The 24,187-nt window shown below is 61.1% G+C and overlaps 1 protein-coding gene across 1 annotated transcript in view; it reads right to left on the bottom strand.

Annotated features, from left to right (window-relative positions):
* Nucleotides 1-24,187, bottom strand: part of TSNARE1 (t-SNARE domain containing 1) — a 162,479-nt gene that overhangs the window by 86,273 nt on the left and 52,019 nt on the right. Inside the window, 5 exon segments of the mRNA XM_032591902.1 lie at nt 3,444-3,503; nt 3,988-4,062; nt 6,726-6,816; nt 17,175-17,244; nt 18,050-18,129. Coding sequence (XP_032447793.1) covers nt 3,444-3,503; nt 3,988-4,062; nt 6,726-6,816; nt 17,175-17,244; nt 18,050-18,129 — 376 coding nt within the window.

The following is a 24,187-nucleotide window of genomic DNA, read 5'->3' as shown; positions in this document are numbered from 1 at the left end:
TTACTTTCCTTTTTGTGATATCCTCGGAAGAATTTGGAATCAAGGTCTGGTGGCCTCCTAAGGCCAGGTGGGAGGTGTTCCCTCTGGATATTTAAGATACTTAAGAGTTTGTATAAACTGGTAATATTTACTCCTCAAACACTGGAAGAATTCACCAATAAAACCATCTAGGTCTATGGTTTTCTTGGTGGGATTTTAACTATGGAAATTATTTAGTTATTGATTTCATTTTTTTAATAAACACCGGACTTTTCAGACTCTGTATGTCTTGGTAACTTACATTTTCCTAAAACAATTTATATTTTACCTGAGTTGTCAAATTTATTGGCATAAAGTTGTATCATAATATCTTCATACCTCTGTTATTTCTAATTGGTAGGATCCGTGCTATAGTCATTGTCATTCATGATACTAGTAACTTGTATTTTCTCTCTGTATTGTGATTAATCTTGTAGGAGTTCGTTATTTTCATTAATCCTTCTAAAAACTCAAATTTTGGCTTTGTTGAATTTGTCTAGTATGTATCTATTTTACACTTCATTGATTTCTGGGGTTTTTTTCCTATATATTTTCTTAGGATTTAATTTATTGTTGCTTTTCTAGCTTCTTGAGATTGAGAATCAGATCTGTGATTTTTCATCCTTCCTTCTTTCCCAGTGGAAGAATTTAAAGCTGTGAGTTTCCCTCTGGGAGCTGCCTTGGCTGCACCCACAGGTCTTAACTTGGAGCCATTCTCATTTTTGTTCACGATGGTTTCTAATTTCTGCTGTGACTTCTTCTCTGATTCATGGGTTCCTTCAAACTGTATTCTTTCACTTCTCAAGCGTGGCAATTTCCTTTTTGTTACCAAATGTGAGTTTAATTGAGCCAGGTTGAGTGTCCTCAGGGTCACACCAACCCTCTGGAATCCGTCGAGACTGGACTCAGCGTGTGCTGTGCACCTGCAGAGAATGCTCGCTCCCCTGTGGCTGGCTACAGTGACATGTCCACTCGGGCGGAGTGTATTCCTTAATTGTGACAAGTCTTTTAGATCCTCACTGAACTTTTCTCTGTTCACCTCATCAGTCATTTGGACGGCTGTGTTAAAACTTCCAACTACGATTGTGGATTTACCATTTTTCCCTTTATTACTATCAGTTCTGTCTTGTGTATTTTGAGGCTATGTTATTAGGCGCCTATACAGAATTACATCTTACATCTGAATTACCGTGTCATCCCCGTGAAGCACACCTCTGTCGGCAGCGACATTTCTTCACACGGACTCGCTCGTTCAGATATTAGCACCGGACACAAGTCTTCTTTGGTTTCATAGTTATCTCTGACCGTCCTTTTACTTTCAACATTCTCCTGGATTTAAAGTGTGTTGCTTACAAGCACTGGTTTTTTCTTTTACCCGAATCTGACAATGTGTGCCTTTTCATCAGAGGGGTTAGGCCATGCTCCTAATTCATAAGTGAATTTGGTATAAATCCACCACCTTACAACTTGTTTCCTACTTTCCTTCCTGTTTTTTTGTTGATGTTTTTCTTTTTTTGCTTTCTTTCCAAATTTTTGAGAGAGAGAGAGAGAGGACATGAGACAGATACAGACAGAAAGAGAGGGAGAGGGAATCCCAAGCAGACTCTGGGCTGTCAGTGTAGAGCCTGATGCAGGGCTTGAACTCACAAACCGTGAGATCACGACCTGAGTCAAAACCAAAAGAAGGACACTTAACCGACCGAGCCACTCAGACACCCGTGTTTTCTTTTAAATTAATCCTTCGTTATCTCATATGTTCCTCATTTTATAATTCATATTCTTATGTTGTCCTTTAGTGTCACCTGCCTACACAACAGGCAGCCGCCTCAGATCAGGGTTCTCGTCACTCCTCAGAGGACGGGGACGCCGCACGCTCTCTCGCAGCTACTCCTCCTCCTGTGCTGCCGGCCGAGCACTTCCACCTGCCCCACAGCCAGGCCCCACGGCCGGGGCCACTATTCACCAGCCTCACTGCCTCACTCGTGTCCTCACGTCAGTGTTCCCAGGACGCACCGTCCCTTCCTGCTGCCGCACGTCCGCCTGGGACCACTTGCCCTCTGCTACCGTCAGAGTTCTGTTGACGATAAATGCCCTCGGTTTGTGTTTCTCTAAAAATGTTTTCATTCAACCTTCATTTCTGAAAACTATCTTCACCAAATGCAAACTTCCACGTGAGCGATTACTTTCTGCCTGTTGTCCTCCGGCTTCTACTGATTTACCTTAGAGTCGGGTGTGAGTCTTGTCGCTCCTTTAAAAATAACATCACTTCTGGGGCGCCTGGGTGTCTCAGTCGGTTGAGCGTCCAGCTTCAGTTCAGGTCATGATCTTGCGGCTCGTGAGTTCGGGCCCCGCGTCAGGCTCTGTGCCGACAGCTCAGAGCCTGGAGCCTGCTTCGGATTCTGTGTCTCCCTGTCTCTCTGCCCGTCCCTCACTTGTACTCGGTTTCTATCTCTCTCAAAAATAAATAAACACTGGGGCGCCTCGGTGGCTCAGTCGGTTAAGCGTCTGACTTCGGCTCAGGTCGTGATCTCGCGGTTTGTGGGTTCAAGCCCCGCGTCAGGCTCTGTGCTGACAGCTCGGAGCCTGGAGCCCGTTTCAGACTGTGTCTCCCTCTCTCTCTGCCCCTCCCTCACTTGTACCCGGTTTCTATCTCTCTCAAAAATAAATAAACACTGGGGCGCCTCGGTGGCTCAGTCGGTTGAGCGTCCGGCTTCGGCTCAGGTCATGATCTTGCGGTCCGTGAGTTCGAGCCCCGCGTCGGGCTCTGTGCCGACAGCTCAGAGCCTAGAGCCTGTTTCAGACTCTGTGTCTCCCTCTCTCTCTGACCCTCCCCCATTCATGCTCTGTATCTCAAAAATAAATAAACACTAAAAACAAATAAACAAGCATTAAAAAATAAAATAACATGACTTCTTTCCTCAGGCTTTAATCTGCTGTTAGGATTTTATCTTTGTCTTAGGTTTTCAAAATCTTATTATGATACGAGTAAGGGTGGTTTTTAAGGAATAGGGTAAATTTATCCTGTGTATGACGGAGGCTCTTCAACCCGTGGCTTGAAATATTTGGACACTTTTGGAGAAGTCTCAGCCACTGCACCTTCAGACGCGGTTCCCGTCCACTCCCTGCCCTGTTCGTGTAGGACTCCAGTTTCTACCCGTTTCTCCCCCCAGGAGGGCTGGCGGGAACAAGCCCATCCTGAAGGCAAGCAGACGGTCAGCCCCCAGTACCCCGTCTCGAGCCTGCGCCGGAGGACTGAGGCCAGAATACCGGCTTTCTAAAAGGTCCTTCGTCAAGTCAGATCCCCCTCCCCCAGATGGGGCCTCTGCCCTCGGCGCCCCCTGCACCTCCCCAAGCACCGAGGGCAGCGAGTGGACTCTGTACCGTCACCTAACGCCCCCCGACCGTGGCGGTCCCTCAGCACCCACCTGCTGTGTGCCACCCCTCTGCGCAGCGGGAAGCAGGGCTCTGGACTTTTCTGCAATTTTCTGTTAAATAATAGAGGGAGACGGGAGGAACAGAAGGGTGGGGAGGAGAGAAGAGATGGTCAGCTGAGCACGCAGTACGGGACGGTCACCGACAGCAACACACACCGTCAGCTCCGCGGCCGGAGGGAGACGTCCAGGTCTCAGGAAAGCCGGGTGCTCGGCCGGGCACCTGGCCGGGCTCTGCCGGCAACCCAGGGGGCGGCCCCCTCCCACACTCTTAAGCTCCGGGTCTCCGTGTCCTTCCGTCAGGACGAGGGTCTCCCGTCTTCCCACCTTCCGGCAGGGCTCTGCTGATGCCTCCTGGGCACCAGACGGTAAGGCTCCTCCACTGCACACACTGGGAGCCTGTGGCTCCGGCCCAGCCCTCTGCTCTGGGGGCCAGAACCACACCAGGCCAGCCCGGGGACAAGAGTGCCCAAGCGGGTGCCCGAGGGACCGAGACCCACCCCCACCTGGCCGGCCGCCCCCGCCAGGAGTGCCTCACCTTCTGCACCGCGCCGTAGCGCTGAATGGCATCCGACAGCTGAGTTCTGAGGCGGTCCAGCTGGAGACGCTCCTGCTGCAAAGAGGGAGTGTGGCCTCAGCAGGCAGCCGAGGCCCTGTCCTGCCCCGTGGCCTCCTCCAGCCGCTCATTCCTCACGCTCCTCGGCCCCCCGTCCCTCAGGGCGCGGGCCGCACCGTGCCCCCAGCCCCCACCCGGCCCCACACTGCCATCACACGCCTCTGCCCTGGGAACGGGGCTCGGCCCCATCCACTTCGCCCCATGCCGTCTCGTGCCATCTCAGACGCCAGCACGGGCTCCACAGGCTCGGCCTGCGTCCCCGCAGACGCCTCCCCCCGCGATACCACGCACGACACCCTCGGCACCCGCCGCGGAGCCAGGCGCTGGGCCGACACCATACGCGTGTCTGGTCCGCACAACATCTCGCTACCTGAGGGCTCAGGAGACCTCAGTCCGAGTTCCACGGGGCCGGTTCAAGGCCACACGGGTGGTGGAGCCAGGCCACAGAGCCAGGCCACTGACCCAGAGCCCTGCACCCAGCCACACGCAAGGCTGCAGCTGACACCCCTAGTGTCGGACCGTCCCCCTCACCACTGAGCTTGGCAGCACGCACGGCCTCACCCCTGCACCGAACAGGACTTGGCGTGTCTGCCGGTGCGCCCTGGTGCCCAGAAGGACGCCCGGCAGAAAAGTGGCGCTTGAGCATACTTCCAGAGCAGGGAAGGACAAGCAAGCCCTGAAGGCTGCCTGCCAGGGTCGTGTGAGCTCCACAGGCCGCCAGGAGCCCCGACCCTCCCCTCCCTCCACGCAGCACCGGCACAGACAAAGTCACACCGGCGCCCTGTGCCCTCGCCCCAGGATGGGACACCGACAAGGACCCTGGGCACCTCCAACCTGAACTCGGCCCCTGGACTTGGTGCCCACCCCCCACCACCACCACCCTGCGCCCCCATGCGAGCCCGCGGAGGACCAGCTGCGGCCGCGCAGGCAGGCTGTTCACCCTCAGCGATGCCAGCGGGCACGGGTCTGCGGAGCCCTGTCTGAGCGTCCGGCTCAGGCCCTTGCGAGGGGCCCCACACGCGCACCTCGGGACAGAGCTAAGAGCCCAGGCACTGAGAAAACGCCTCCGGCTCTCCGGTCCGTGAGACCCAGCAGCAGCCCATGTGAGGGCACGGCCTTTCTTCTGCGGGGACAGCAGCTCCTGCAGCCCCTCCGGCCACGTGTGCTACCAGGGGACCACGAGCACCTCAGAGGGGACCCCACTTGTGTCCTTCTCCCAGGGGCACAGAGTAGGTGCTCAGCGTGTGCAGGGTTCTTACGTGGGCGGGTGGCTGGACACAAGGAAGGACACGTTAGGCTAGAAGCGATTCCTCTGACCCCCAAGGGATTCAAGCTCTGATCCCTGGCCTCCAGGGTGCACACCGATGACACCACGGACTCTGGCCCCAGAAAGACCAGGGCTGCGATCTAGCCAAGGCTCCTCCCTGGGGCTGCAAAGCTCTGGGCGGGGCCCTCTCCCAGCCTCAGGGTCCTTCCATATAAACGGGGGGGTGGGAACAGCAATGCGCAGACGCCAGGAGCGCCCAACGCGGATGCGGCGTGCAGAGCTGCGCACGGGAGGCCCCGGAGACGTGCTCCTGGATGAAGGAGGCAACACGGAGCCCACGAGCAAAGAGCCATGCCACGCGTGAGGAGGCCACACACGTGGCCAACACTACAAAAGCACCGTTCCCCGTGCCCCCGTCCACCGGCCCAGAGAGCTCCCGGGGCCCCGCGGGCCGTCCCAGCTCCCCGCCAGCCACGCAGCCCCCACCCCTGCTGTCCGCCCAGGTCTGCGTCTTGCTGACCCTTTGTGCGAACGGGGCCACACCACACAACGCGTGGCTTCTGCACCGGCCTCCGTCACTGAGCGGACCTCAGGCAGCACAGCTGGCATCTCGGGCGTTCCACCGGAAAGCCACGGTGCGCCTTCCTCACCAGCGTCCCGCCTCTCTCTGCGGAGGCCGGACTTGAGCGTCCCCGGAACCCGCGTCAGCCGAGGCAGCGTGAGGGGGCCCCGGCACCGTGTGATGGGCAGGGAAAAACTACAACTTAAGAGCGCGATCCCGCTCTGTGGCGGCTGAGGGTCTGAGGGTATTTACCATTTCGTGACAAGCGCCCTCTAGCCTTTGGGGATTGGGCAGGGCGGGGAGGGACAGCAGACAGGGGTGTGCTGACTTAGCAAATGGGGGCGGAGGGAAGTAAGAGGCCAACGGTGAAGATGACAGGGAGGGGCTGTAGGGGGAGGGGCTGCAGGACAGAGGGATGTGGCCATGGGGGAGGGGCTGCAGGGGGGAGGGCCACAGGGAGGTGTGATGAGGGTCAGGGCTGTGAAGGGGCAGCTGTGACCACAGCGGTAACGCTTGTGCTCTGATGACGAGCGGTGGCGTTGGCGAGGACAGAGATGACGGTAGTGACAAAGAGGGTGAGGGGTGGCAGGCTGGGTGGCAGGGAGATGTGGGGGAGGGGGGGAGGTTCATCCGTCTCCGTCGGGATGACCCAGCAGGGACACGGACTCCACAGCAGCGCCCAGCATACAGTGGGCGCCCAGTGAGCGCGCTGAGCTCCGGCCCGTGCAGCCACGTCGGCCGATCCCAGGCCGGCGTGGGCATCTTGGGCACGTCAGTGTCCCCGGGGCCCCCTGCCACGGCCCCCCTCCCACGGCCTCCAGGACCACCTACCCGGGAGCAGCCCCGCAGGAGCTCCGCCATCTGCTTCAAGGCGCCGGCGCTGGCCTCGACGGTCTTGTTGGTCCCCTGCTGCGCCGCGTGCCTGAGCCAGGACGGAGTGGGGGTGGGAGCGGGACCAGCACGGACGGAGGGGGAGACGGAGAGGAAGTGGGGGCAGGGGCAGCAGAAAGGTGGCCAGACAGACGAGGGCAGGGGGAGGGGAGGGCAGGAGACACGCGTGGTGAACGAGAACACGGGAGGGGAGAATCCCAGGAAGGAAAGAGCCAGAGGCACGAGAGACAGCGGCCACGGGAGGGGACGAGGATTGGAGGCCCAGAGAGGGACGGACAGACACACCCACAGACGGAGAAGGCAGCAGGGAGCAGAGAATTGGGGCAGAGACAGGGGTGAGGAAGGGGGAGAGAATGATAGGAGTGAGGCCTGGATCGGGACGGACCCCCTCTGTGCACGGCGGCCCCACACCCCACAGGCAAGCATGAGGAGGCCAGCCACGAGCCCTCCCTGCGGAGAGGGCCACCCCCCGCCAGGGTCAGCAACAGTCGGGAACCCGGGGGAGCAGGGGGCCGCAGACACGCCTGGGACCACGGCTCTGCGGGCTGGGGGGACACTCCCACCTCCTGACCCAGGAACACAGGGAGGCTGGGCCCGGGCCTCCCCCCGCTCACAGTTTATGGTTCCGAGGGTGACCTGGAAGGGATTGAAAAGACCAGCCCCTCGCCTGCTTGGGTTGACTGCTGTCCCTCTGGATGGAGTGACACTGGGCCGGGGGGGGGGGGGGTGGGCGCGGGGTGGCAAACCCAGCCCCGGGGCCTCTGCAGGCACACACGTGGGGCAAGGAAGGGACCCTGGCCTGGCTTTGGGCCCAACAGATACCAGAGTAGAGCCCTCCTGACCCTTCAAGCTACAGCCTGATGCCCCCCTTTGCTCCCTGCAGGACCCCGTGTGGCAGAGGTGGGGGCGGGGGCACCATCTGACAAGGTGGACGCCTGGCAGACGTGGGCCTGGGTCCCTGACCCCTGCCTGTGGGCCATACAAGCATGTGGCATAAAGAGGGGGAGTCGCCCACGCCGGAAGGTGAAGGGGGGAGTAGGATGGGAAGGAGACCCCAGGCCAGCCTGGGGGGTGCAGCGTGTGAGCCCCCTTCCGCCAGCGGAAGGGTTCACTCACACGGTCGCACCCACCGCTGAGCCCTCCATCCACCTTGCCGCACCTCCTCCCGTGGCCCCCACACTGCCCCCCACCCCCTGGTGCCCACACTGCCCCGCATGCCCCGCGGCCCCCACACTCCTTCCCACACCCCCTGGCCCCCACACTGCCCCCCACCCCCTGGTGCCCACACTGCCCCCCACGCCCCGTGGCTCCCACACTCCTTCCCACGCCCCGTGGCGCCCTCCCAGCTCGAGGCCATCCTGCACAAGGTGCTCAGCTGGCCCCTCGTCCCTCTGACCTCCTTGTGTCTCAGCTGGGGGCTCAGACCCTGGACCACTTTCTTCACTCCCTGGGCTCGGCTCTTGGGTGTTCTCATGTGGCCTCAGGGCCTGAAGTCACATGTGTGCCGCTGTCCCCCAGTCACACCCACACCTGGGCCTGAACTCGGGCCCAGCCCCTCCAACAGCCCCGGAGGTCCAGCGGACATCTCAACGTCCACGTGCCCAAACCGCCCTACCCCCTTCCCAGCCCGCCCTCCGCAGGCCCCCCACGGCAGCTCGGGGCAGCTCCGTCCCTCCAGAAAAAGCCCTGGGGCCGCTCTTCCCGAAGCCTCTCTCCTCTCATTCTCGAGGGCGGCACGGCCCTCAGACCTAACCCAGACTCGGGCCGCCTTCCGCCGGCCCCCCCACGCCCTCGGTGCCCGCAGCTCCCCCACATCCTCCGGACCCCTGAGCTCCCCGACGTGGCTGCGTGTGTTCCTGCGGAAGTGCAGTCCCCACCTGTGTCACACGGTCCCACGGCCCCCTGTTCCCAACGTGCCGGACAGACCCCTGCCTCGCTGCCCATGCCCCACTGCCACCTCCTCAGACACCCTGATGGACGGTGCACGCAGCCGCCTGGACAGAGGACGCTGCCGCGGTGGGGGCAGTGGGACAAGTGCCTCCAGGAACTGGGAAGGGCAGGCACGCCCCGCCCCGCCCCCGCCCCCACCGCCCTCTCCGCTTCTGCCCTCCCTGATGCCACCAAACTCCTGGCAGGGAAAGGGTCACAAAGTGCCCCCGCTCCCGCCCAGCCATGCCCGCGGCTCCGCGGAGCCTCTAGCGAGAACACAGAAATAGTGTGAGGAGACGGTCGGCCGCTTCCCGTGCTGGGGGCGGTGAGCTGTCTCCCCCAGGAACGGCGACCGCTCGTGCAGCGAGCGAGGCCTCCCTACCCAACCCGGCCCTTCCCAGGCACCACACCACTCTGCTGAGGCCCCCGGCAAACAGAGGGATGGCAACCAGCACACCCCAGAAGTGACTAGGGCTCCCAGAGGCTGGGGGGGGGGGGGGCGGCCATCAGTCAGGGCAAGGCAGCCAGGGCCACAGGGCCACAGCACCTCCATGCTGCTCGTCTTAATAAGGAACCCGATCGAGAGACCCAGCACGGAGCGGCGTCTGGTGCAGGCCACCTGTGCCGCCATGAACAGAGGGAAACCGGGAGGAAATGAAACTCAAGGGACGAGAGCCGTGGACGCGGCGCGAGCGGCCCTGGAAGGGGAAGCGGGGCTCACCTGCCCACAGCAGGGAAGACGGAAAATGAATGTCTTACGGCTGCCCGAGAAGCCAGCCGCCAACCGCAAAGGAGGTAGAAGAGGAGAGACACAACAGACACGATGAAGCTCAGGAGTTAATGAAGTACAGCAGACCAATAATAGAAGCGATCCATAAAATCACAAGGTATTCTTTGAAAGTACCAAAAAACTGCACAGCTCTCAAAACACCGTGTCAACTATGCAAAAATAAAACAAACTGCACAACTCTGTCTAGACAAGTTGAGGAAAAAACTCACAAATTACCAATACCGAGACTAAAAGAGAGAACGGGACTCCAGCTCCAACATGAAAAAGTTTATTAGAAGGTTTTATGAATCTATCATGATAACAGATTTCATAACTAAGACAAAACATGAAAATTTCTCCAAAGGCACGAATCGTCAAAACTGACTCAAGAACAAAGGGAAAGGCTAAGTAGCTCTGTCTCTATCAGAGGACTTAAATATGTTCTTAGAAACATTCCCGCAAACACCCAAGGACAGACGGCCTCTCCACCACATGTTTAAAGCAGAGGTTGTACCAACACCACATGCTCCCCAAACACCGATGAACAGCTCACCTCTCCTGAGGCAAGCGTTACACCAACACCAGAACCCAAGCAAAGACTCTAGAAGAAAAAACACCTCCCGTCACTCACAAACACAGGAGCAGAAACCCTTAACACCAGAGTCACTGAATCCAACAATACGTAAGAGGAATGATAGATACATCGTGGCCAAGAGGAGTTCATCCAAGGAACGTAAGGTTGGCCTACCATTCCAAAAGCAATTAATGAGGGGCACCTGGGGGGCTCAGTTGGTTGAGCGTCCGACTTTGGCTCAAGTCATGATCTCATGGTTCGTGGGTTCCAGCCCCACGTCGGGCTCTGTGCTGACAGCTCGGAGCCTGGAGCCTGCCTCGGATTCTGTGCCTCCCTCTCTCCCTTTCTCTCTCTCTCTCTGCCCCCCGCCCACTTGCATGCACGTGCTCTCACTCTCTCTCAAAAATATAATAAGCATTAAAAAAATTTTAAAGCAATTAATGAAATTCTCATACTCACAGAATAAAATTTTGAAAGGAGAAAACCATCCCAATACATTATACAGAAAAAGCGGTTGTCAAAATTCAACATCGATTCACTATGAAAACTCCAAGAAAACTCAAAAAAAGAATGGAACTTGTTCAATCAGATAAAGAGAATCTAACAAAGTCCGAGGACACAGGGCGACACACAATCAGGGGCATTTCTGCGTACTTGTAGCCAACAACTGGAAAGTGAAATTTAAACAGTAATAATTTGTGTAACAGTATAAAAAGTATGAAATTGCTAATGACAAGTTGGACAAAACACATGCTAACCTACGAGGAACAGCTAAACAGGAGAGTACGTAAATGAAAGAAATTCTGACCACACTCACGGGTTGGAAAACTCGATCGTAAAGATGTCAATTCTCCCTTCGCTGGTCTACAGATTTGATACAATCTTAATTAAAATTACAGCAGGGCTGAAAACTCAGGCACTGACCGGCTACTGTAAAATTTCTATTGAAATACCAAGGACCGGAAGTGTCCAAAACAACTCCATCCGCAGATGAGCAAAGCTGCAGGCACCCACAGCTGGCACCGGAACGTCCTACAAAGGTTCGGTGATGGAGACGACGTGGTGCCGTCGAACAGACCGATGTGTTAATGAGACAGAATAACCCGAAACACAGCCGCACAGACCAAGTCCAGCAAGTTTTGAAAAAGGTGCCCAAGTATTCAACAGGGAAAGGAAAATCCTCCCAACAAACGGTGCTGGAACTGGATAATCATCAAACCAAATAAATTAGCCAGGACCCCTACCCGCGCGGCACTCCCAGGGGCTTAACCTCAGGGGCGCACGGGACGGGACACACAGCGGGCAGCCCGCAGGACCCAGGCGCCCCCCCACCCCCCGGCCTCAGGGAGCCAGACAAGTCTGTGGAAGGGGCGAGGGAGCTCTCTGGGTCCTTTCCCAAGGGCACTAACCCCACCCACGAGGGCTCCACCCCAGGACCTCCTCGCCTCCCCGAGGCCCCGCCTGCCGACACCGTCCCCCTGGGCTTAGTTCCAACCTAAGGATTTGGAGGGGCACGAGCATCGGGACCACGGCAGGGTGTGTCCACACAATGGAAGATCACTCGGCCGTACGCAGGAGTGGACGGGTCTGTGCCACAACGTGGGGCAATGTGACGCACCCCGTGCCTTCTCACGGTCACGGGGACCTTCCCTTCTGCCAAATCCGACAGTCAGTCCCCGTGCACCTTCCCCAGTCCTTCCTGGATACTTTCAAAAACCCCTTCCCCTTCCTGCCCCCTTTCCCCACGAAATCCAAGAGCCCCAGGAGGCCCGGGCAGAAGGGGGCTCCGCCATCCTGGGGCCGTGCCCTCGGGCAGGTTCGGGGAGACCAGGAGCAAACAGCCCGTGCTTTATGGGCCCAGCCACGTGCCCAGCATGTGCTCACCGAGCCTGGAAGCCTGGCTGTACCCAGCCCGCGGGCAGGGGTGAGCCTCTCCCGCAGCACTGCATAATTCACAGCTGCTTGGTCGTCGGGAATGCTCCGGGGTCCTGGCTGCCTGGGGTGGAGGGGTCTGTCCACAGCCCCTGACCTGCCAGGCTGAGGGGGCAGTTCTCCAGGCGCCGCCCGGGGCTCCCTCCACCCACAGTGACAGCCTGCATCCATCACGCCGCTGCCTTCTAGAACCTTCCATGGGCTTTCCACTGCTTTGGAAATAAAGCCCAAGCCATCTGCCAGGCCTACAAGGCCCTGTGCCCACCTCACGGACACCTCATTCGGCTGCAGGCCCCTCCTCCTGGCTCCTCGAACGTGCCACGACCACTGTGCTCTACAGCATGTGGCAGCTTGGAAAGAGAGCCTCCCCCTGAGGTGGAGTGGGTCCCTTCTCCTTGGTCCAGGGGGCTCACCTCCACCGTCTCTGCGGCAGCGTTTGCGTGGAGCGCTGTGCTGAAGCAGCACCGTGAGGCCGCCGTGCCACAAGAGACCGTGTGCAGACGCTGCGGGTGCCACCCTGGCTGGGCCCATCGTCAGTAAAGAAGCTTCCAGACGCACCAGCCCCAGCTGTGGCGTCGCCTCAGCTCTGAGTGTTCCCGGCAGAGTCCCAGACGTCTGGAGGCAGCACAGGCCTCCTCACTGGCCCTGCCGACCTGTGGTGCACCAGCTCTGTGGCTTTCGGCCCCACTGGCCTCGGTTTCCCCTAGAGATGGGGCCCAACATCACGTCCAAGTCCCCGTGGCGTCTCCAGGCCCAAGACGACAGGTGCACACCACGTCCACTTCCCGGGGAACGGTCCTCCACAGCTCTGCTCTCGCTCCGTGGCCCCGAGAAAGCCCTCCCCTCCCCAGCCTCAGTTTCCTCATGTGCTTAAAAAAAAAGACCTGGTCGGTGAAGCTCCGACCCCAGAGGCAGCTCCGAGGAGTCAGGGGCAGGTCTCCGGTCAGCCCAGGTGATCAGGGTCCATCACAGATCAGCGATAAGAGACCGGGCTGCAGAGGGCGCCCCCCCCGCCCCCCCCCCCGTTCTCGAGCAAACTCCAGCTCGGCATCTGCGCAGCTGTAGAAAGGCTGGAGTCAGAAGCTCGGGTGGTCTGAGTTCTGGGAAGAGGAGGGACAGAGCCTGTCCAGTGCCCCTGCAACAGCACCGGGCCGTCGGCACGAAGCCCCTCCGGGAGCCCCGGCCCGCGTGGTGCGGACCACCCTGATCCAGGCCCCCTGGTCCCCCGGGTGCCCATCCTGACACACAAATCCTTGCCGTGGGGAGGAGAGGGAGGGCTGCTCACTTGGGCCAAGAGCTCCACCCCCTCCCTGCACACCCCCCCACCACGGGCCTCGGCCCTGCACCCTGGGCGGCAGCTGGGCAGACGTCTCTCACAGACACCCCCGCTCAGGGCCACCTCGACTTGCACAGGGTGAGGCAACAGCCCCGCAGACCAGAGGCAGCCAGTCAGAAAGCCCCAGGGAGAGGGTCCCCTCTGTCACACACTAGGAACGGAACACTGGGTGGTCACCTCCCTCCTTCAGGGTGCGAGCCCCCCGGGGAGACGGAGGGTGGCCGCCGGGGCTGGGACGCGAACAGAGTCCGGCTCCAGGGATGGGACCGGGCCCTCGGCACCCCATCAGGTGCCCCCGCCAGGTGTGGCCTCCGTTATCAAATGTGCGCCTGTGTACCTGTGACTCAGGTGGGACGGCCCGGTTACTAAGGGAAGGGGGCACTGCCGAGACCCCCGTGAGGACGGGTCAGGGCCCCACGCCACCCAACCTACCCCCACGCACACCTGCCCCATCCAGCCCGTCTCCAGGCGGAGACCCCGCAACACACCCGGTGGATTGGTGAGCGCCCACACACAGGCCTCAGTCCCGAGACGCCACCGTCTCCAGCAACGGGGACGGAGGGGCTTGGAGCTCTGGCGACCGCGGCAGGGACCCTGAGCTGTGGGCCCAGCGGCCGCCAGCGCCTCCAGGAGCACTGCCACCCTCCCCACACCACCCTCTGCTCCCACTGTGCACCCGCCCCCTGGATCATCATCGGGCTGCAGCCAGGCCTGACTGGATCTCTGTGGGGCCGGGCCCAGCACCAGGCGCAGATGCCGTCATTGCCTCCTCCAACAGGACATCTCCCAGAAGGGTCCGGGCCCACCCGGGTTACAGGGCCTGTCACGCAGCCGGGAGGGGACAGGCTGGCCCTCCCCACGCCCCACTGCCGCAGCCCGTCGGCACACGGGTCTAGGGCCAAGCCGGCCCAGGCGCCAGGCTCCAGAGGCGGCAGGGTGCCGGGGAGTGCGACGGGGAACGGGGGGAGAGCACCATGGGGCGTTGTGGGGGTGCGCCGAGGGAGGGGCTCTGGAGTAGAAGAGGCAGGCCGTGCCGGAGGGCGGGATGGCCGATGCATCCCTAGGGTCCCCTGCTTCCCGGGCTCAGGCCTCTACCCGAACAACGGCCCGGGGCCGTCTGTGGTCACGGGAGCAGGACGCAAGAGGCCAGGTGTTCCTGGTGGAGGAAGCTGAGTCACAGCCCCTGAGGGAGGTGGCACCAGGCGGGCTCCGGAAGAAGAGATGCCCCCGTGAAGGTGCAAGGGTGGGAGGCGGGGGCCGGCGTGCCCCCCGTGCACCCCAGGCAGGGCCGCCCACCTGCGTCTGCTTTCTGCTCCTTGGGTACACTCGTCCTCGCTTGGAGCCCGGCTCACTGCAGCCTCCAGTGCCCCGGCACCCCCTCGCTCCGTCGTAGCGAGGCCGGGGCCCACAGCCCGTCCACAGATGGCGCCGTGAGAATCAGAGGCGAGGGCCTGTCTGGGCGTCGACCACCACAGGACCCGGCCAGTGCGCCCAGCCCCACGCCTGCTCGGAGGAGCCGGGACCAGCAGAGCACCGGAGCTGGGGGCCCTCCTGTCGGCTGCGAACCCAGGCTGACGACAGCGAGGTCATCCAGACACCGTGCCTGGGGCCCTACAGACAGGAGCCAGGGCCGCCCCGCTGCGTGGTTTCAAGGCTGAGGGTACCGCGGGCAGACTTCCCGCCAGGGCCCCTGGAACGACCACCCATCTGTTCAACAGCACTCTGGGTGACACCCCCAAGAGACAGACAAACCAGGTCCCGCCGTCACCTAGCTTCACACCACGGGGGAGAGAGAGCTACAACCCGGCCACCCTGGCCAACCTGGGAGCCTACGATGGTGTGCCCAAGGCAGGGTCCTTCACGGTCCCGACAAAGATGGCCAAGTCCACACCTGTCTCGTGCAAGGCGAGAAAATCACGTTCAGCCCTGAGGTTCACAGGTCACTAGCTTTATTCATCTTGAAGGAACGTCCTCTCTCCCAAGACCGGATCCCATCTACTTCCGTCGCACTGAAATGTCTTGCCTTCCACAAAACGATGGCGATAACGGATGCCATAACGGACTTTTTAAAACGTCCTTATCTGGCAAAATAAAAAAGCCAATGAACGTCGATGTGGAGAAAACAGAGCTGGCTGGCCCCCTATGCTGGTCTCCATCGTTCAGAAAACACTAACAGTCCACGATGAATGGGGCCCTGGAAGGTTCCAGGCTTGTAGCCTGGTTGGGAACTGCCCCTCGGGAGGAGGAGCCAGATGGGGGTGGGGGGTGGGGTGGGTACGGTCAGGGGAGGGGGTGCGGGGCAGGCAGGTGCTAAAGGCCAGAGTGGCTGCATCTGAAGGCGGAGGCGGACGGGGCAGAGGCCCCCACAGCCCTCAGTCACCGCGGGCAGGCCCAGAGTCCGGCCGGGAAGGCAGGAGCCGGCTCTCCACTCCAGACCCACGTTGGTGACATCGGCCTTCGGCCAGCTGGGCGACACAGCCCAGGAAACGTGTTCGAGGGCCAGGGGCCCTGAAAATGCCATCGCTTGACCCAGGGGACACCACTTCAGGGACCTACCCCGGAACAGGCAAACACAGAGACCAACCCCAGCGCCCTCCCGGGGTCTGGTCATGCAGCTGACCAGCGGGAAGAGCCACAGATATGGCTCCAGGTCTCAGCGCAGTAACTACGCACATTGGACAGTGTCCTCCGTGGCTCCACAGAACGTGTTTTTAGTGTGTGATGAAGGGCACACGCACCCCAGAACCCTAACAGCAAAAGGCGGGACCGGAACATTATTCACTGAAATCCAAATCTGCAAGACGCGTAAGGATCTGGGAAGAGGCTGGCAGGAAATACCAAAATGTTAACAGTGCCTCCTCAGACATCCTGTGTGTCCAAATTTCCTATAATGAGCATATGCTACTTCCACAATCAGAAAACAATACGTTATTTTAAAAAAGAAATAAAAAGAATAATTAAAAAAAGAGTTGCACAGAAAATCCGCAAGGGCCCTCAGCTGCCTCAAGTTCCGGACCCCCACACTTGGCCGGAGTGGTCTCAGGCGGCCCGTAGGGACGGCCGGAGGACAGGCGGGTGGGTGGCTGGGTGGCTGGGTGAATAAACAGACAGAGGGAGCCGTGACCTCTCCAACGGACATCACTGCCAGGAGGAGACATGAGGTCTTGGCCGCGGCCCACACCCCCCGAGCACGTTTGCTCCGGCATCCACACCGTCGTCTTTCCCAGGCAGGAGGCTCAGGCTCACACAGGACCCGCCCGGGGTCCCCTGGCAAGAAGGTGGCAGGGGGAACCCCGGCTTCACGGCAAGTCTCAGGACCCCGCCTTGGTGCCCCCCAACCCACGCCATGCCGGGACCACGTGGCGGCCTTGTCACGTCCCGCCAGGCCCAGGGTGGCAGGGCGTGACCAGAGCTGCCCCCGCCCCCTGCCAGCCAGGCTACCCCCCTGCAGAGGTCCCCTTTCTTCTTCCCCAGGGACCCAGCCCCCGAGAAGCCTTTCCGTCAGGAGAGGAACTCACCCGAGGCCATTGCTTCACCCAATCCAACCCAGGGCCGGCCTCTAGGCAACCCCAACAGGAGCCCCTGGGGGCAGAGTCAATACCACGAAGCCACTCTCCAACCCAGCCCGTGTGTCCACTACATGCAGGCGGCACGAGTGTGCCCCCCAGAGGGTGACGCCGGGCACGCGCGGCCTCGGGCTCGGGGCGCAAGCGGGGCTGGCCCTCGGGCGTGTGGGGCAGGTGCGGGGTCCGGGCAGCTGCTGCGCCGGGACGTGGACAGGCAGGCGTGCGAGGGGGTGCAGGGCACACCCGGGCACGCCCACAGCCACACACACGATCGCACACTCACAGGCTCTCCCTCAGCTCCTGCGTGTCACTCGGTGTCCCCAGGGACCGGAGGCTCTGCTCCAAGGAGGTCACTGCCAGGAGAAAGGAAGGACATAAGGAACAGAAAGACCTCCCCCGGAGACCCCCAGACTCCAGCAGAGGAGGGCCGGGGGGCCCCAGGACATGGGGGCCAAGGCCAGGGAGACCACCCAGGTGACTGGGGGCAGCTTCTGCCACGGCCCAGCCCCAGCCCCGCAGAACCTCCCAGGCAGGGACCCTCCCCCTGTTCGGGCACAGGCCCCCAGGCCCTTGTGGGCGCAAAGGCTCTTGGGAGCCGCCTCCAGGGCCCCTGGGTCTGGGGATCTCTTTCTCCTCTCCTGGTCAGCACTCTCCGGCGGGCCTGACAGAACTCAGGGTTCAGGGCAAACATCAGCCCTCACCCACAGAGTGCGGCGAGCCACCCCTGTGTCCCTGTGTCCTCCTGCCTCCGTCCCCCCCCCCCCCCCGCCACCGTCTGCAGGAGCTAATAAGGATAAGGCCTGGCCCAGCCCCGTGAGGCATGACTGTCGCTCCTGACCCCAGTACCCTCGACCGTGAGCCGACCTGCACTGCCTGTCTGAGGGAGGCTCTGAGGCCGCCCTCCCCCTCGGGGATGCGTCCAAATCACAGCAGCCGGGCCAGGGAGCACACAGGGGCCCGCCCCACCCTGCCCTGAGGCCCCAGGGCTCAGCCCATGCTGTCCTAAGAGAGACGACAGCGTCTGGGCTGCAGGGTGGCCGGGTCAGGGGAGGCCGGTGGGCACGCCACCTCCCCCAGTCGCCTCGACCTCCTGGGGCGTGTTCGGTGGCCCGGGCGGCCAGGTGGGGAGGGGTGAGGCTGGGCCCACCACGGACTCACCGTTGGAGTTGATCCGGAAGACGCTGGCCGATGTCTGCTGGAACAGCTCCTGGAGGTCACCTGGGTCCACCTGGGTGGCTAGAAGACAGGAGAGGGAGCACACAGGTTCACGGAGCAGGGGCAGCAACACCCTCCCAGCTGGGGTGGCCCCATGGTGTCAGAGAGGGAACAGCAAGCCCACCCCGGGGCATCCAAAGCCCCTGGAAAAGGAGGAAAGCAGGGGCGGCCCCTCAGAAAAGCCCCACCCGGGTACCAGCTGCCCCCAGCGCCCCTGCACCTGCACATGGGGCGCCCTTGACAGAAACGAGAGCCCAGGCCCACACGAGAGCCTGCACACCCGAGGTCACTGCAGCTTTATTTATGTCACAAAACAGAAACAACCCAACGGGGGCGTCTGGGGGCGGCCGGTTAAGCACCATTAAGCGTCGACTCTCGATTTCTGCTCAGGTCCTGATCTCACGGTTCACGGGATCCAGTCCCACGTCCGGCTCTGTGCTGACACAGCACGGCCGGCTTGAGATCCCCTCTCCCTTCTCTCCGCCCCTCCCTGGCTCGTGCTCCGGTGACTTTTCTCAAAATAAACACACGTTTTTAACACAAAGAAGGCAGCAACGACCCAACGGCCGGCATCTGACGACATGGGGTCCGAGCCCACGGCGAGCACCACGCGGCCTCGAGAAGGAGCTGGTGGCGACAGCACAGCGACGGTGTCGCACCGGTGAACGCGGCCAGACACGGGCCTCCCACCACGCAGCGCTGCGTACGGGAAGAGTTCAGGTCCAGGGACAGAAAGCAGACCTGTGGCTGCCGGGGGCTGGGCCAGGGGACGGGATGGCTGCTGACGGCCGTACGAGTTCTCTTGGAGTGACAGAACGTTCTGGATTTCTCGCGGGGATGGTCACGCACACTGCAGGATACGCCACCAAGCGCAGAAACGCCCACGTGAAGGCGGACAACGTGGTGAATTTTACGTTGTGTGAACTTTATCTCGATCTGAAAGACCACGCCGAACATGGTGTGGTTACCACCCACTCCTAGGGGGACGGGAAGGCCCACCCCACCAGGCGAGCTCGAAACTCTCGTGGACGCTACAGAAAAGTCTGCCCCCTTCACGGGACGAGGCCCTGCCCGTGGCCACGGCCTCTTGGGTAGCTAAGCGCGGAAACACAAACGTGCCCGCACGAAGCTTGTGTAAGACGCTCACGGTGGCTTCGTTCTCAGAACCTGGAAAGGCTGCCACCGGCCGGCAACAGAACGCACAGGGCCCCTCACCTGAGGGAGCCTGGGACAGGAAGGACTCCCACGTGTGTCTATACTACCCACTACTACCGGCCCGCAGGGAGGCTGGCGCCTCAGCCTGAATGGGCCAGACCCAGACAGGGATTTGTGCACGATGACAAGGTCAGGGTGCACACTCCGAGCTTAACGCAGAGGCAGACGGGTGGGAGGCTGTGGCCTCCGGGCCCCGTCTGGGCTGTGCAGCCTCAGCCCACACGTGGGGAGGCTGGTGTGCGTTTTCCTACAGGACAGACACAGGCAGGGCCGCAGCCTGGCCGCCTGCCTCACCTGCTAAATGCTGGGAGGAGAGATCCAGCTCCAAGAATCGTTCCTGTTCTCCAGGTCTGTGTGTAGGTGATCCCAGAGGCCACTTACACTGGGACAAACAGCCACCCTTCTCAGAGCCACCTTCCTCTGGACATCTCTTCAAGCCCGTCCCCTGGCTCGTCACCGTGGCCTGTGCCCTGGGCCAAGTCCTGCCCCCGCCGGTGCCCCGTCTACTCCTGACCCCACGGGGCACGCGTCTTTCCAGATGGCACGGGCTTATGGCCTCTGAGACATTCTGTCTCCAAACCAAGGATGACAAGGCTGAGCTCCCAGAGGCGCAGAGAGTGGCCCCAGGAGAGGGCAAAGGGGGGACTGGAACTGCAGCCTTTACAAAGGTGAGGAGAGCCACATCCCACAGGGCAGGGCGGGGCAGGGCTGCCGAGGGTCTCAGCAGGAGACCAGACCTCAGATGCAGCTCTCCAGCCTCCACTCCACCGGTCAGTGCAGAGCCCTCAGGGCGGGCAAGCGGGTGATCGGGCCCATTACTGGCTAGGGTCAGGGTGTGGGGGGCAAGGGTGTGGGGTACAGGGTGTCGGGGGCAGGGGTGCAGGGTGTGGGGGGCAGGGCTGCAGGGGGCAGCAAGGCAGGGCTGCAAGATGTGGGGGGCAGGGGGGCAGGGGGTAGGGGCATAGGGGGGCCAGGGCTGAGGGGCAGGGACGAGGGGTGTTAGGGGTGCAGGGTGTGGGGGACAGGGGTGTGGGGAGCGGGGTACAGGGGTGCGAGGGGCTGGGGTGTGGGGGCCGGGGGTGTGGGGTGTGGGGGGCAGGGGTGAGGGGTGGAGGGGCAGGGGGATAGGGATGCGGGGGGGGGGAGGGGTGGGATGCAGCAGGCAGTGGGGGCTGGGTCAAAACTGCCCCGAGGAGCTGCATCCAGGGCCGGCATGGACTCTGGCCAGCGGGCAGGTGCCTGGGCCTGGGAGGCGCCAGCAGGGCGGTGGTGGGCATGCCAGCCTGGTCTACACCACCACCACCGTGGGATTTGGGGCACATCTAGGAGCCACTGTGGAAACCAGGGGAGGGGGCAGCTGGCAGGTGCACAGGGCAGGTGCAGGGGGAGGGGGGCTTGGCAAACATCCCCGCCCCGCAGCAAGGACAGCAAGTCCCCCACTCAGACGGCCTTCCACCTCCACGGAGGTCTGGGCGAGGCCGTGGGGAGGCCGTGGGGGGCTCCTACCTCAGCAGAGGGGATGCCAGGGATGCCAGATGCCAGCTGCAGCTGTGGGGCAACGCGGGCTGTCTCCCTCAGACCCGGCCTCTCCCTGGTCCTGGCACCTGACCACGCAGCCCGGGACACCCCCTGCGGCCAGGCGGGGCCGCGTGACTAATTCTCACCCTGGAATTAGAGAACCGAGGGCAGTTTCCCCTCCTGTTCTCACAAGGAGGCTGGAGCCCTGGACTGCCCCTCACCCTCTCCCCGGCTGGGACACGATGGGGTGTGACGTCCCTCCCAGGGACACCATCGAGGGGGCGCAGCCACGGCCGGGGGGAGCCGCGGGGGTGGGGGGGCCGCATGAGGGGAACGGAGGCTCCGTGTTATCGCGGGGGCAGCTTAACCTCTTCTTTACTTTTCGCCAAGGAGGGGCCGGAACCCCAACAGAGGCCCGCGTCCGCATACACGCGGCTGGGGCGCTCAGGGCCCGCGTTCACCTGGAGCACGTGTGCCCAGATCCCACACCGAGGCAGCCGTCGGACAGGGAAGCAGCAAGACGGTGACCACACAGCACGAGCAGGGCCTCTGCACGCAGCACAGGGGACCAACGCTGGGCAGAGACCGGGGGCTGGGGGAGGGTGGGAGGACGAGGTGACGGGACTGGAGGAGGCGGGACTCGCAGGGGCGAAGGGAGGATGTCGTGTCTGGTGGGCATGACTGGGGACGGAGGGGGGCTAGCCACCAGCTTAGGAAACACAGAGGAGGAACAGGGACATTAATCCCCCAAACATAAGCCACTTTTTCACGGAATGACAACGCAGGGCGGCAGATCAACTTGAGCTTCTGTGGTGGGGGGGGGAGGGCAGGGCCCAGGCCCCCCCTCCCCTGCATGCAAGCCGGGAAGCGGTGCTCTGACCACAGACAGCCCTGGTGCGGCCCCGTGGCCCCCACGGCTCGTCGCCTGGTGTCTCCTACAAGCAAGTCCAGACTGCGAGCAAGGAGGGCGGGTCACAGCGGAGCTGGCGTCACTGGGTCCGGGGGTGGGGGACCCCGGGGCCTGGCAGGTGCCGCGGCTGCCCTGGGGCAGGAGACAGGGGTGAGGCGATGAGGCAGGAGGGGCTCCAGAAGCCGGTCCCGGTGCCCTGGTCCCTGGCCAAGCACACGTCTGTGCTCACACAGGGAAAGACGCCCCTCGGCCGAGGACCCGGGGAGCACAAGGAGCTGGAGGCCACTCCCCCCTCCCCCACACAAGGTCAGTGTGCGTGGGTGGAAGTCACACGAGGAGAGAGGAGAGGACGCCGCCCAGCACCCGCAGCGTCGGGCAGGGACCGCGGAGGCCGCAGCCGCAGCACAAGTGCCCTCAAACAGCACCGTGACCACCCCCCCCCCCCCGCAGGTTTACTGCCCCTGGACAGAGTCCAGTCCTCCCGCCAGGAGAACAACCAAACCCGGGGAGGGAGGACACAAAATTCACACTCACAACTCGCGGGCCATACGAAGAGGCAGGAGCACGTGACCCCAAACCGTGAGAAAGGTCACTCAACAGGAAATCAGGCCCAGAAATGGTGGAGACAACCTCACTAGTGCAGAAAAACAGGCGTAAAAGTTGCAAAGGCTGATGGCACACCGAGGTGCGTGCAGAGCAGCAGGGGAGCCCCGGAGAGGCCGCAGACTTGCCCCACCCCCCACCCCCCACCCCCCCCCCGCCGACACCCAAGGAGACACTGAAATGACTTCCCACTGCACGGGGTCAGCCGCGGGTGCGATGCTGCACCGAGGTTCCCTGCGGTGACAGGGCCACAGGGCACCTCGGGGCGACACCCGGCGACCCGGCAGCCACGGAGCCACAGAGGGGAGCAGAGTTTCAAGAAGTAAGAACCCAAAGCATCCAAATTCCATCCAATAAAAACCGAGTTCCAAGAACTTCATTAAGTCACAAGCAGAATAAATACTAAAGTCTAAGGGCGCCTGTGGGGCTCAGGTCATGGCCTCGCGGTTCGTGAGTTCCAGCCCCGCATCAGGCTCACTGCTGTCAGCACGGAGCCCGCTTCAGATCGTCGGTCTCTCTCTCTGCCCCTCTCCTGCTCACTCCGTGTCTCAAAAATAAACATTTAAAAATGCATATATTAAAAATTTAAAGCCCAAAGCACAGTAGTGAAAACCGCAGAAAGCCTCTGGCGAAGGGGCCCCTTTCGGAGGGGCCAGAGACGCACGTACCCCACCCCAGAAGGAAACACAAAGGTCGCCCCGCCCCCGTAAGAGCCGCGGAAGCCAAGCCCAAACACGCTGCAGGGACATCTTCAAAGTGCCAAGAGAAAGAAAACAAAAAACACCTTTTGACCAAAATTCTACACGCAATGGAAATATATTTCAAAAATACAGGCAAAATAAAGATTTATTTTAGACAAAAGAGCCGAGAGACTGTCTCAGCCAGATGTGCACCATAGGAAAAGCTGAAAGAAGTCTGTCGGGTCAAAAGAAACAATAAAAGGCAATTTGGATCCACACGAGAAAGCAGAGTGTGGGAGGGAGGCACACGTCTCATTTTAAAGGTATCTCAGACGCCATCGGTCGATAAAGCAAACTGCCAGCCAGGTGCTTCCAGCAACAACATGGCGTCCGGGGTCGGCTCTGGGAGGTTCCTGCGTCACGCGGCGCGACACCGTGTTACCCGGAGGCAGGCTGCGAGCGCAGGTGTGGGTACGGCTAGCGCTAAACCACCAACGGAGCGGGTGTCACTAACACGCCAAGAGCGGACTTACCATCATCAGCAACGGAATCATCATCAACACAATTACCCCCAAACAACAAAGGAAAATACCACAAATATCGGGGCTGGGGATGTAAGCCTGAACATATCGGTATTTCTGCCTAAACCTGAGGCACCCGCGCGGTCCCCAAGTGGCCAGCGGTGGCCACGCCATCATCACCAAGGCCCTAGAGGACAGCACCACTGCCACCGCTCTGGGCAAAGCGGAGACGGTCAGATGGGGCCAAGGGCAAACCCCACATACACGGGCTACGAGGAGGGCACTTCCTACAGAAAATCAGACACACCTGTGAGTAAAGGGACCGGAAGATCCGTTGTGTGACATGGCTGTATGAAAGCTGCCACACTAACATTAGAGAATTCAGAACAACACATGAAACTAGAGATAAAAGAAGGTTTTACAGTGACAAAGGGGGCAATGGATGAAGAAGACAAAAATCCTCAACGTTCAAGGCGCCTAACAGCACAGCTGGAAAACGTGCGAGGCACAGACTGACGGGCTTGAGGGGAGAAGCAGACACATCCACGGCCGTGGTCATCAGCATCCTCTCAGCAGAAAGTAGATCGGGGGACAGAAGATCTGTGAGGATACCAAGACCTGAATGGCACCGTCG

Source organism: Lynx canadensis, chromosome F2, assembly GCF_007474595.2.
Source record: "Lynx canadensis isolate LIC74 chromosome F2, mLynCan4.pri.v2, whole genome shotgun sequence".
NCBI classification, from domain to species: Eukaryota; Metazoa; Chordata; class Mammalia; order Carnivora; family Felidae; genus Lynx; species Lynx canadensis.
The sequence above is the reverse complement of the archived record's forward strand: the minus strand, read 5'-3'. Positions and strand labels throughout refer to the sequence as shown.